This window comes from Myotis daubentonii, chromosome 4 (genome assembly GCF_963259705.1).
Source record: "Myotis daubentonii chromosome 4, mMyoDau2.1, whole genome shotgun sequence".
Taxonomy (NCBI): domain Eukaryota; kingdom Metazoa; phylum Chordata; class Mammalia; order Chiroptera; family Vespertilionidae; genus Myotis; species Myotis daubentonii.
This window is the reverse complement of record NC_081843.1, coordinates 14,591,072-14,605,367: the sequence shown is the minus strand read 5'-3', so window position 1 is coordinate 14,605,367 and position 14,296 is coordinate 14,591,072. Positions and strand designations below refer to the sequence as shown.

The window sequence follows — 14,296 nt, the reverse complement described above, 5'->3', positions numbered from 1 at the left end:
AGGAAGAAGAAAAAGGTAAAGATAAAAATTATGAACAGCAAATACATATCTATCAATAAGTGAATCTAAAAATCAAGTGAATAAAAAATCTGATGAACAGAGTAAACTGGTGATTATAATAGAACCAGGGGCATAGAAAGGGAGTGGACTGACAATTCTTGTGGGGAAAGGGGTGTGGGGGTGAAGGAACGGACTGGACAAAAATCGTACACCTATGGATTAGGACGGTGGGAGGGGTAAGGGCAGAGGGTGGGGTGGGAACTGGGTGGAGGAGAGCTATGGGGGGAAAAAAGAGGAACAACTGTAATAATCTGAACAATAAAGATTTAATTTAAAAAATGTTTTTATTGATTTTTAGAGAGAGAGGAAGGGAGAGGGATATAGAGATAGAAACATCCATTGATCTCTTAGTTCATGAGTCGATGCTCAACCACTGCGCCACACAGGCCAGGCAGGATTTTTCTACTATTGAACCTTATTTATATTTCTGGGCTAAGCCTGACTTGATCATAATTTATATCCTTTCAATATATTACTAAATTTGTATTGTTACTATTTATTGAGGATATTTATGTTCCTATATGAAACTGGCCAATGGTTCATTTATTTTGTTGTCTTTCCCTCTCTCTCCCACTCTTTCTAAACATGAATGGGAAAATATCCTCGGGTGAGGATTAAAAAAACAAACAAAGGTGGGTAACCTGGTCCGAAGGTCAAATCTGCAAGCTGCTCCTCCCAGGGGGTCCGGACTGAATGTCCTTGAGCATCTCCAGGAAGGCCTGCGGGGATGGTGCCTCCACATTCTGGAAGGTGTTCTGGACTCTGCCGAACAGGATGAAGTATTTCAGCTCCTGCCAGATGAACCCCAAGTGGTTCTCATCGAACAGGATGAAGACCCCGGGGAAGCGCCCGCGGTAGGCTAAGCCAGTTAAGGTAACAGTGTCCACGGCATAGAAACACATCCTGCAGGTTCGGGGGTAGTTCTGGTCTCTTGAGCGCACGCCCACAGGCAGAACAAACGGGACAGGCTGCTCCTCTGAAGCTGCAGCCCCGGACTCCCCGACGCTGGGCTGGGCAGGGCTCTGCCAGCCATGGCCCTGGCTTTCCTCAGTCCCGTCTTCTTGCTGCTGCTGCTGCTCCCGCTCCCGGATCACCTGCTTGTCAATCTCCTGGACCACGCGGGAGAGCTCGTTTAAGTTGTGGAAGAACTCGCCATCTGGCAGCTGGATGCGGCGCATGAGGTGGATCTCTAACATCCCGATGGAGTCTCCCGTGACCTTCGTGACCCTGGCATACTTCCCATGGAAGCTGAGCATGACAATCTTTAGGCCGAAGGGATCATAGTTGCCTTGGAAGAGGCCGGGCCTGATGAGGTCGTCCGGGTGGCGCGGCGGGAGGTAGAGGCGGCGGTAGGCCAGGCAGTCATACTGATACCTGTCCTCCTGCGCGTACACCAGCACCAGCCCCCGTTCTTCCCTAAGTCTCATTGTTAAATCCTTTCGGTGGTCTGTCTCGTTGCACTGGAGGGTGAGCCGGCCCTTCTGAATCTGCACGTGGCGGCTGTGGGGCCTGCTGATGCGGCCTTCCAGGCACTCCGCCGCGGCTGATTTCCTCTCCGTCAGGCGAATTCTGAACGAGGGCTCGAATTGCAGCGGGCCATCCACGTGGGTGTTGAGGGAAGGCCCGTACGTCCAACCAGTAATGCATAAGCCGTCCACCACGACGTTCAGCAGTGTTCTATAGTGCTCCGTATCTAGCTGCCACAATCCCAAAGTGTGTCTGTATGGGAACAGCTTCGCATAGACTTCTCGATAAGACATACCGATCGTCTCCAGGTTCTGCAAGTTTTCACGAATGCCATACTCGTCCCGGCAGCGCCGTCTCCAGATGCTGTCGGTATGCAGGATGCGGTGGAATTTGGTGCAGACCTGGGCCAGGCTGAGCAGGTCGGTGCCGGGGAGCGAGGCCAAGATCTCCACCAGCATCTCCGCCGGCAGGTCCTGCAGCGAGCAGCGCGGGGGCCGCATGGGGCTCGCGATTCCTCCACTCCCCGCACAGCACCCCGCTGCCGCGTCCGCCTCGACGTGCTTTTCTGCCGGGGCCAGGGCCGGGGCCGGCTTGCCGTCGGCCGCTGCCGTCTCAGCTGGGCCCTGGCACTGCTGACGACACCGACATCCCCGCGAAGAGCCCACGCCGCAGAGGCCAGCGCACTCCTCCATGCCTCCATGCGTAACAGCCACGTGGGCCGCTGAGCCTCAGCTGGGCTTTAAACTAGCTCGTCCTGCCTGAGAGTTCAGCCACGCCCCCAGGGTCTAGCCACGCCCCCTCAGAGAGGAGCCAATTGTAGGACTTTAGCAACACTTGGAAAGAAACCCATCCCATTGATTTTTAGAGAGAGTCGAAGGGAGGGGGAGAGACAGAGAGAGAAAAACATTGATGTGAGAGAGACACATCGATTGGTTGCCTCAGGGGTGGGCAAACTTTTTGACTCGAGGGCCACAATGGGTTCTTAAACCGGACCGGAGGGCCGGGGGAACAAAAGCATGGATGGAGTGTTTGTGTGAACTAATATAAATTCAAAGTAAACATCATTACATAGAAGGGTACGGTCCTTTTTTTTAAGTTTTATTCATTTCAAACGGGCCGAATCCGGCCCATGGGCCGTAGTTTGCCCATGGCCTCGTCTAGTGTGTGCCCCAACCAGGGCCGAAGATCAAGCCTGCAAATGAGGGATGTGCCCTTGAATGGGATTGAACCCAGGACCCTTCAGTCTGTGGGCTGAGGCTCTATCCACTAAGCCAGTGGTTCTCAACTTTCCTAATGCCGCGACCCTTTAATACAGTTCCTCATGTTGTGGTGACACCCCAATGTCATTGTTACAAATTGAACATAATGAAAGCATAGTGATTAATCACAAAAACAATATGTAATTATATATGTGTTTTCCGATGGTCTTAGGCGGCCCCTGTGAAAGGGTCGTTCGACCCCCAAAGGGGTCGTTACCCACAGGTTGAGAACCGCTGCACTAAGCCAAACCGGCTAGGGCCTATAGTTCATTTTGGATCCCTATCTGGTTTTATCATCATTTATGAGTTGGTAGAACCCCATCTTCTCTCCCATGATTCTGAAGGTTCCTTCAAGAAGGAAATTATCTTTTTGGTGGTTGTTGGTAGACTTGCCCATTAATCCCTTTCAGCCTAGATTTTTTTTAATATATTTTATTGATTTTTTTACAGAGAGGAAGGGAGAGAGATAGAGAGTTAGAAACATCGATGAGAGAGAAACATCGATCAGTTGCCTCCTGCACACTCCAACTGGAGATTGCTGGCAACTAAGGTACAAGCCCTTGACCGGAATCGAACCTGGGGCCTTTCAGTCCACAGGTGGATGCTCTATCCACTGAGCCAAACCGGTTACGGCCAGCCTAGATTTTTTAAAATATAGTTTTTTATTGCTTTCAGAGAGGGAGAGAGAGATAGAAACATCAATGATGAGAGAGAATCAATGGCTGCCTCCTGCATGCCCCACACTGGAGATTGAGCCTGCAACCTGGGCATGTGCCCTTGACCAGAATCAAATCCTTCAGTCCACAGGCCAACACTCTATCCACTGAGACAAACCAGCTAGGGCTCAGCCTAGACTTTTTAAAGAAGGGGTAGGTCTTTGACCATTATTTTATTTTATTATTATTATTTTTTAATCTTTATTGTTCAGATTATTACATTTGTTCCTCTTTCCCCCCCCCCCATAACTCCCCTCCTCTCAGTTCCCGCCCCACCCTCCGCCCTCACTCCCCACCCACTGTCCTCATCCATAGGTGCACGATTTTTGTCCAGTCTCTTCCCGAATCTACCACACCCCTTTCCCCCCCAAGGATAGTCAGTCCATTCCCTTTCTATGTTCCTGATTCTATTATAATCACCAGTTCATTCTGTTCATCAGATTATTTATTCACTTGATTCTTAGATTCACTTGTTGATAGATGCATATTTGTTGTTCATAATTTGTATCTTTACCTTTTTCTTCCTCTTCCTCTTCTTAAAGGATACCTTTCAGCATTTCATATAATCCTGGTTTGGTGGTGATGAACTCCTTTAGCTTTTCCTTATCTGTGAAGCTCTTTATCTGACCTTCAATTCTGAATGATAGCTTTGCTGGATAAAGTAATCGTGGTTGTAGGTTCTTGGTATTCATCACTTTGAATATTTCTTGCCATTCCCTTCTGGCCTGCAAAGTTTCTGTTGAGAAATCAGCTGACAGTCGTATGGGTATTCCCTTGTAGGTAACTGGGTTTCTTTCTCTTGCTGCTTTTAAGATTCTCTCTTTGTCTTTTGCTCTTGCCATTTTAATTATGATGTGTCTTGGTGTGGTCCTCTTTGGATTCCTTTTGTTTGGGGTTCTCCGCGCTTCTTGGACCTGTAAGTCTATTTCTTTCACCAGGTGGGGGAAGTTTTCTGTCATTATTTCTTCAAATAGGTTTTCAATATCTTGGTCTCTCTCATCTTCTGGCACCCCTATAATTCTGATGTTGGTACGCTTGAAGCTGTCCCAGAGGCTCCTTACACTATCCTCGCATTTTTGGATTCTTTTTTCATTTTGCTTTTCCCATTGGGTGTTTTTTGCTTCCTCGCATTTCAAATCATTGACTTGATTCTTGCGCTCCTCTGGTCTGCTGTCGGGAGTCTGTATAATATTCATTATTTGAGTCCGTGTATGCTTAATTTCTAGTTGGTTCCCCAATATAACATCGAGGGTCTCATTAGATTTCTTGAGGATCTCACAACATTTATCGGCGGTCTCACCAGTCTTTTTGAGAGCCTTACTAAGTTTATCGGCAGCTTCTAGACAGTTCTTAAGAGACCTTAAAAGTGTGGTTCTGAACTCAATATCCTCCATTGACAGTTTTGTCCTGTTTCTTTGTCTCCGCATTTTTTATGCTTTCTTGGTGCACCCCCTAGTGGTCTTTGTGTGCAGTCTTGTTGCCTTTAAGCCTTGATTGATGTCGGCAATACCGGGGGTGAGTTGACCTCCAGGCTAACTGGCTATGAGAGTCCGCTGGGTCTGCAGTGGGAGAGCTTCTGTGCTGGATCTCTAGGGCGGTGCTAATCTAGCGTTTGCCTGAGGCTATCCGGCAAATGGCTCTGCGCAGGGCTTGGGCGGGGTGGGTCCCTGGGGATCTACAGGGCAGGCCGGAGCGAGCAGTTATGGCTGCTCTCAGTTCCTTCCCCAGGGGCTCTGCCTCTCAGAGTCCCAGCAATGGCTGCAAACCTCGGAGAGAAAGCTGCCTTTGAGTTCCGACCGAAGCCAGACAGTCCCGCTTCTCCCGTTTGAGTCTTGCTCCCCAGAGACTCGCCCGGATCTGGAGCTCAGAGTCTGAAACTCCCTCCCGATTGAAAACAACAACCGCGCCCTCCGCCGCCAGCCTGCTCCGAGCGCGCACTCCGCACCTGAGTATTTCACTTCAGCACTGCGCCTCCTCTGAGTCTGGGTATGATATTCTCTTTCCTCCTAGTTGTAGAATTTCCACTCAGCCAGCCTTCCTGTGGTTTTGGATGATGTCCGTTCTGTCCTTTAGTTATATCTCTGAAGTGGTTGTTCGAGGCAGCGATCTCCTGCGTTAACCTACGCCGCCATCTTGGTTTCTCCCATTATTTTATTTTTAATTATTATTATTTTTAAAATCCTCACCGGTTGTTTAAAAATTGATTTTAGAAAGAGAGAAACGGAGAAACCAAGATGGCGGCATAGGTTAATGCCGGAGATTGCTGCCTCGAACAACCACTTCAAAAAACAACTAAAAGACGGAACGGACATCATCCAGAACCACAGGAAGGCTGGCTGAGTGGAAATTCTACAACTAGGAGGAAAGAGAATATCATACCCAGACTCAGAGGAGGCCCAGTGCTGAAGTGAAATACTAAGGTGCGGAGTGCGCACGGAGCGGGCTGGCGGCGGAGGGCGCGGTTGTTGTTTTCAATCGGGAGGGAGTCTCAGACTCTGAGCTCCAGATCCGGGCGAGTCTCTAGGGACCCAGACTCAAATGGGAGAAGCGGGACTGTCTGGCTTCGGTTGGAACTTGAAGGCAGCTTTCTCTCTGAGGTTTGCAGCGGTTGCTGGGACGCTGTGAGGCAGAGCCCTTAGGGACGGAACTGAGAGCAGCCATAACTGCTTGCTCCGCCCGCCCTGTAGATCCCCAGGGACCCACCCCGCCCAAGCCCTGCGCAGAGCCATTTGCCGGATAGCCTCAGGCAAACGCTAGATTAGCACCGCCCTAGAGATCCAGCACAGAAGCTCTCCCACTGCAGACACAGCGGACTCTCATAGCCAGTTAACCTGGAGGTCAAATCACCCCCGGTATTGCCGACAACAATCAAGGCTTAGCTACAACAAGACTGCGCACAAAGACCACTAGGGGGTGCACCAAGAAAGCATAAAAAATGCGGAGACAAAGAAACAGGATAAAATTGTCCATGGAGGATATAGAGTTCAGAACCACACTTTTACGGTCTCTCAAGAACTGTCTAGAAGCTGCCAATAAATGTAGTGAGATCCTCAAGAAATCTAATGAGACCCTCGATGTTGTGATAAAGAACCAACTAGAAATTAAGCATATACTGACTGAAATAAAGAATATTATACAGACACCCAACAGCAGACCAAAGGAGCGCAAGAATCAAGTCAAAGATTCGAAATGCGAAGAAGCAAAAAACACCCAACTGGAAAAACAAAATGAAAAAAGAATCCGAAAATACGAAGATAGTGTAAGGAGCCTCTGGGACAGCTTCAAGCGTACCAACATCAGAATTATAGGGGTGCCAGAAGATGAGAGAGACCAAGATATTGAAAACCTATTTGAAGAAATAATGACAGAAAACTTCCCCCACCTGGTGAAAGAAATAGACTTACAGGTTCAAGAAGCGCAGAGAACCCCAAACAAAAGGAATCCAAAGAGAACCACACCAAGACACATCATAATTAAAATGGCAAGAGCAAAAGACAAAGAGAGAATCTTAAAAGCAGCAAGAGAAAGAAACTCAGTTACCTACAAGGCAATACCCATACGACTGTCAGCTGATTTCTCAACAGAAACTTTGCAGGCCAGAAGGGAATGGCAAGAAATATTCAAAGTGATGAATACCAAGAACCTACAACCACGATTACTTTATCCAGCAAAGCTATTATTCAGAACGGAAGGTCAGATAAAGAGCTTCACAGATAAGGAAAAGCTAAAGGAGTTCATCACCACCAAACCAGTATTATATGAAATGCTGAAAGGTATCCTTTAAGAAGAGGAAGAGGAAGAAAAAGGTAAAGATACAAATTATGAACAACAAACATGCATCTATCAACAAGTGAATCTAAGAATCAAGTGAATAAATAATCTGGTGATCATAATAGAATCAGGGACATAGAAAGGGAATGGACTGACTATTCTTGGGGGGGAAAGGGGTGTGGGAGATGTGGGAAGAGACTGGACAAAAATCGTACACCTATGGATGAGGACAGTGGGTGGGGAGTGAGGGCAGAGGGTGGGGCAGGAACTGGGAGGAAGGGAGTTATGGGGGGGAAAAAGAGGAACAAATGTAATAATCTGAACAATAAAGATTTAATTAAAAAAAAAATAAAGAAAGAGAGAAACATTGATTGGTTGCCTTCCCCAACCAGGAATTGAATGAACCTGCAACCTTTTTGGTGTATAGGACAATGTTACAACCTACTGAGCCATCTGGCCAAGGCCTTTGACCATTATTTTAATTTTGTCTCGGTTTTGGTCTATATGGGCAGGTTTTCTATTTCTTGAACCAATTTTGGGATATAAGTCTTGAAAATATAATTTGATTTAAAGAAAATAAAAATAAAAAGGTGACTTTTCCTACACAGCTGAGGTTGGCGTAAACCTTTTGCCATGGTGGCTCATCTGGGATGGCCAAGGAGCCCTGATCAGTACACAGTGGCACCATGGACCAATGACAACTTTTCAGAGGAGCTAAATAATTCTGAGGCAGTGGGTGACTCAGAAGGAAATTCATGTGGACTCGCAGAAGTCACTGCTGATTTTTAGAATAGCAGCAGATACTGGTAAGACTGTATTTTAGAAGATGTGAAAGAATGCTTAAAAATACTTGTACAGATAAAGGGTGGTGAGCAGAAGGCTCACAAAGGGAGAGAGCAAGGACACAGTTTTGTTAGGGTTTTCTAATTATACTAGAGGCCCGGTGCACAAAAATGTGTGCACTGGGGGGGGGGGTCCCTCAGGCTGGCCTGCGCCCATTCATAGTCCAGGACCCCTTGGACTATGCTCCCCGGGGGATCAGGCCTAAGCTTGCAGTCAGACATCCTTCTGGCAGCCAGGGAGCCCTCAGGGGATGTCCGACTAAAGGCTTAGGCCCCCAAGGGATCAGTTCTAAACCGTTAGTTGGACATTCTTAGTGCTGCCACAGAGGTGGGAGAGGCTCCTGCCACCACCACTGTGCTGGCCAGTCATGAGCCAGCTTCTGGCTGAGTGGCACTCCCCATATGGAAGTGCACTGACCACCAGGGGGCAGCTCCTGCATTGAGCGTCTGCCCCCTGGTGGCCAGTGCGCATCATAGCAACCGGTCATTCTGCTGTTCAGTCAATGTGCATATTAGCCTTATATTATTATTATATAGGATGTCCCTATTTCCCCCTTTTGCCCCCTCTACTCAGCTCTTGCCCCCCATTTCTCTCTGGCCATCACCATACTATTGTCTGTGTCCATGGGTTGTGCATATATTTTCTTTGGCTAATCCCTTCTTTAAATTCACTTCTTTAAATTTTTATTTTCAGATAAGTGCTTATAACTGCACTATTATATATTTTCCATTACAGTGGGGCCTTGACTTACGAGTGTCCCAACTAACGAGTTTTTTGAGATACTAGCTGTCTCTGGGCCGATTTCTTGCATTGAGTTGATAGAGTAATTTGAGTTAATGAGCTCCTTAATGAGCTCAGTCTCGGAACGAATTAAACTCGTAAGTCAAGGCCCCACTGTATATCATTTAGAATTAAGATATTTCTTAATTGAACCCTTGTAAATTTTAACACAATAAATTATGCTAGAAGCAATTAGGAGATTTTTCATGTAATGCAGATACATTTCAATTAATATTTTTTTAATTTTTAATTTTTTAATATTTTAATTTGAAATAATCTCATACATGTAAAAAAACTATAAAATACTTCAGCATATTATATGTACCCTTCACCCAATTTCTTAGGTGTTAATAATTTAAACATAACCACTATACAACTAACAAAATTTGGAATATATTTTTCTTATAATCTCTTTAATGTTACTTAATCCATTTACTTTGTTTTTGTTAATCTTCACCCAAGGATATTTTTCCATTGAATTTTAGAGAGAATGAAGGGAAAGGAAGAGACACATTGATTGGTTGCCTCCTGCACATGCTTTGATAGGGGCTGGGGATCAAGCCAGCAACTGAGGTACATGCCCTGGACTGGAATCGAACCTGGGACTCTTCAGTCCACGGGCTGATGCTCTATCCACTGAGCAAAACAGGCTGCAGCTTAATTCATTTACTTTTAATCTATACGTGTCTTTATATTTAAAGTGGGTTTTGTTTTTGATTCACCCTCATAATCTGTCTTTTAATTGGTGCATTTATGCCACTGACTTTCAGAGTGCTTACTGATAGAGTTACTGCCATATCAGGCGGCTTCTGGGGCTTCTGGGGCAGGCCTGCCCTGGATGGCAGTGCGCTGGAGGCTCACGCTGCCCCGCCCTGCCTGCAGTATGCAAATTAGCTGCCATCTTTGTTGGAGGTTAATTTGCATATCACACTGATTAGCCAATGGGAGGCAGCAAAGGTACAGTCAATTACCATGTTTGTCTATTATTAGATAGGATTAATTCAAGTGGGACTTCTAGGAGGAAATAGAGAAACAGAGGAGCAAGTTTAACATGATTTAAATTCGGTATTTCCAACTATGAATCTTTACAAAATGCAGATAAGTTCCAGGAAAATAGAAATCTGATTTCTTGCCAGCTGGGCAGGATGAGGGCCTTGCAGCAGATGTCATTTGACTTTAAATAATACAAAGAAATATCACATTGCCTTTCACCCAAGTTTATGGAATAAGTTCATACTTTCTTCTATGTGAGCTTCAGTAAATGTATGTTGATGGATGAGTGATGACAATTAGGCTAGATTGAGGGTCTGCTCAGGACCATGTAGCCTTGTCCCATATTTTCTTTTCCTTCCTTCCTTCCACCTTCCTTTCTATTTGTAACAGCTTTATTGATACATAATTCACATACCATACAGTTCACCCATTCACCACATTCACCCACTGATGAATGTTTTTTAGCATATTCAGAGTGGTGGGTCCATCATCACAATCAATTTTAGAACATTTCATCACCCCAAAAAGAAACCCTGTATCCATTAGCAGCCACTCCTCATTTCCTCCAGTGCCCCAGGCCCTGGCAACCACTAATCTACTGTCTATAGATTCGCCTGTAATGGACATTTCACACAAACAGAATCACATAATATGTGGCCTTTTGTGACTGGCTTCTTTCACTTAATGTTTTTGAGGTCCATGTTGTATGTAACATTATCTGTACTTCATTCTTTTTAAAAAAATTCCATTAGCCCTGCTGTCGTGGCTCAGTGGTTGAGCGTTGACCTATGAACCAGGAGGTCCCGGTTCAATTCCTGGTCAGGGCACATGCCTGGGTTGTGGGCTTGATCCTCAGTGTGGGGCATGGAGGAGGCAGCCAATCAATGATTCTCTCATCATTGATGTTCCTATCTCTCTGTCCCTCTCGCTTCCTCTCTGAAATCAATAAAAATATTTTTTTAAAAAATAAAAATATTAAAATTAAAAAAACAACTAGAAGATGTCTGAGTGAGGCTGCCTAATAGGCATGTATATATGCACGTCTGAAGCACAGGACTGGGGATGTGGCTACTTAGGAGACGTCAGTAAACAAGATAATGGGATTCAGAGAAACGAATGAGATCAGGCGGGGACAATGTGTAAAGAATGAGAAGGACAGCCCTAACCGGTTTGGCTCAGTGGATAGAGCGTCGGCCTGCAGACTGAAGGGTCCCAGGTTCGATTCCGGTCAAGGGCATGTACCTGGGTTGCAGGCACATCCCCAGTAGGGAGTGTGCAGGAGGCAGCTGATTGATATTTCTCTCTCACCGATGTTTCTAACTCTCTATCCCTCTCCCTTCCTCTCTGTAAAAAATCAATAAAATATATTTTTTTAAAAAAGGACAGAGAGATGATGTTCCAATCCCAAGGAGCAACAAAATTTCATGAGCTAGATGAAGATCCACCACGGGAGCCTGAAAAGAAGTGTTAGTGACAGAGATGAGGCAGAGGACAGGGGACACCATAGAATAAATCCAGTAAGGCTGGAGTTTGACAGACGGAAGGGTCAGCATTATGAAATGCTGCAGGAAAGCAAAGAAGGCAAGACTAAAAATCAGGAGTAGCCTCAACCAAGGTGAGTGCAGTGGGAAGGGGCTCAGGTGAGCAGACTCCAGGCTACAGGGAGGGAGCAACTATGAACTGCAGCTGCCCACTGGACATCCTGCATGGCCATAGAAGTTTGCCATCCACTCCCCCGGGAAGTATCGGGGGAGGAGAGAGGAGCCATTGGGTGTGTGTGGACAGCCAATGGCTTTGGGGGTCCATTGAGTTGCAAGTGCCTGTGAGACATTCAAGAGGCAAAGTTGAGTAAGCAGGTCAAATACATGATCTGGACCCCGAGATGAGGTCTAGGATGGGAGTCACAGACAAACCTGATACGTGGACTGTCCCCCAGCCCTGTGTATTTCAGTGCTCCCCTCTTCTCAACACAGCCACCCCATCCCCAGAGGGGTGCCTCCCTCGTCCCAGCTCACCACCTAGCTTCCCTAAGTGAGAGCTGAGGCTGAGGCCCTCGACAAAGTCATCCCCAGAGGTGACAGACTCTTCCTCAGTCACTAATTAAAAAATGGAACATTTCCAGCTCCACTGAGGCCAAGAAGGGCAACACATTCCTCATCCTGAGTGAAGGAGGTCTTGTCGTGTTCGCAGCCAGCGGGGCCACCTTCTTGGCACAGACCTGAGACACCCAAGACAGAAGATCCCACCAAGGAGGCCTGAGGCCAGCAGTCCGAAGCTCCCTGTGCTCGTCACACTTGGTTCTGGGACAGGCCTCTTTCCTTCTGTCCTTGAGACAAACAAAACTCCTTTGGTGTTTTAGCCACTGGTAATTATAGAGAAGCGAAGACTAACAGACTTAAGGAAAAGGTCACAAAGTTCCTGGATGTTTGAAGGTCTCTCAACAAGATTCTGGCTGGGGCCTCCAGGGAGACTAACCAGGCTGCTTTGAGCTTTCTCAGCCTTTCCCCCACCTTCACGCCTCCACAAGCTGTCTTCAAGATCCAGGAGCGATGGACACAGTCGTGCCCGACTTTCAAGGCTCCCTTGCTCCTGGGGGTTCATGGCTCTGGTGCCCCGCTCACCCCAGGCCCTCCTGCCTTATAGGGGGACCCCAAAAGAGATAAGAGGACTGAGGCACTAACCTCCGTCTTTGGGTGCACAGATGAATCTCCCTCTGAGTCTGTCTCCACCGAGACCCACTTGAGTCTTTTGCCAGATTTCCCAGCCAGCAGGCCGAGCCTGCAGCCCTCCGGGGCTGCTTCCGTAAGCAAAAGGCCCACATGAGTACTGCTCTTTGCTTTTTAAGCTGCATCTGACTTTACCTTCCATACCTCTGTAAGAACCAGCGGACTTCCCTCACACACCTTTTCCAAATTGGTCTCGACCCTTTTCGCCTCCTCCTCCACAACTTGAGCTCCAGGCAGGGACGCTACGCTTTGTGACAGGACCTGCTTTCCTGAGACAAGGATGGAGGGTATAACCGCTTTTGCGAGGTGAGGAGGCAGGATCAAGGGAAACCGGAGGCACTGGGTTTTCCCCGGGAAGGCCCTGAAGGTGCCCCGGCTGATCTCGGTTCTCATACACACACCTTTCTGAAGGGCAACCACAAACATTCAAGACTGAACGCCTACTGACATGACCACGACGTGGGGGACATGGAAACGTCACGTGGCACTGGCTTTTGCGGAAAATCGTAAGGCCTGAGGCCCGGGAACGTCAGGTGTCACAAATCCCATTTTCTACAGAGCTTCCTTGGGGGAGGGGAGGCTTGGCCTCTGGAAGAGATGCAGACCAAGAGCTGACAGAACAGACCTTCTTCCTACCTGGCTCCTGGGGAACAGCTGTTCCAGAAAGGTGACTGGGTCAGGAAGCACAGGGTCTTGTTTCTACTCCGCTGACCAGGCTCACAGGGGCCAAGCCAGCCCTCTTTCTCCTCCTTCGGCCAGGTGCCCAGCAGCCACAGATACAGGCTGTCACCTCGCTGCCCCGAAGGTGGATTAAATGGTCTCTAGGCTCCCTCGGACGCGGAGGGTCAAGGCCATTACAGACCACAGGAAGGATGCTACGAAGCCATGTCTTTAATGAATTACACTCTGACCCACTCACCAGTTTCGCTTCCAGTAGAAGCCAGAACATCTGGCTTTCAGTTGCCACCAGACGCTGGTGTCAGTTGAGGAAAAGCAGGGTGATGTGCACCGGTCCCGAGATGGCAAGTGCTGCCAGATGCTCCCCCATCCCTAGAGGCTCCCTTCCTTTTGAATTGTATGCCCCTCGCTAAAATCGCATAAACAGATCTTGTCAAACTTGGGGTGATTTTTCCAAGCTTTTCCTCACCTTTTACATACAGTAGGTACATTTTTACAGAGTAGGTACCTATCATTTAAAAGAAGCATACTTGGCCCTAACCGGTTTGGCTCAGTGGATAGAGCGTCGGCCTGCGGACTGAAAGGTCCCAGGTTCGATTCCGGTCAAGGGCATGTACCTTGGTTGCGGGCACATCCCCAGTAGCGGGTGTGCAGGAGGCAGCTGATGGATGGCTCTCTCTCATCCATGTTTCTAACTCTCTATCCCTCTCCCTTCCTCTCTGTAAAAACTCAATAAAATATATTTAAAAAAAAAAAAAAAAAAAAAAAAAAAAAAGAAGCATACTTGTTATCAGTGCTATTACATCATCCTAGCAGATGTTAACCATGAATAATGTTTTGTTTTCCTGGCTGTAACTAATGCCCTATAAAAATAATGCAGTAAAGTAAAAGACTTCTCCCTGTCTATGACAGTTCATTGAAATGAAAACAATTATATGTTGGTTCTTCTATCAGTCATTAATCACCCTGCAACTTCAACTGGCCACACATGTGAAAACACTCA

General features: G+C 47.1%; 1 protein-coding gene across 1 annotated transcript; it reads right to left on the bottom strand.

Moving 5' to 3' along the window:
• Positions 1 to 635: 635 nt before the first annotated feature.
• LOC132232335 (F-box only protein 31-like) lies at positions 636 to 2,234 on the bottom strand. The gene has a single exon (XM_059691822.1). It carries the CDS (start codon positions 2,217 to 2,219, stop codon positions 714 to 716), a length of 1,506 nt encoding a protein of 501 aa, XP_059547805.1. The 5' UTR covers positions 2,220 to 2,234; the 3' UTR covers positions 636 to 713.
• Between the last annotated feature and the right edge of the window lie 12,062 nt (positions 2,235 to 14,296).

Bases quoted from the DNA above. Each gene is read 5' to 3' on its own strand.
- LOC132232335 (XM_059691822.1), bottom strand. From the start codon at position 2,219: ATGGAGGAGTGCGCTGGCCTCTGCGGCGTGGGCTCTTCGCGGGGATGT.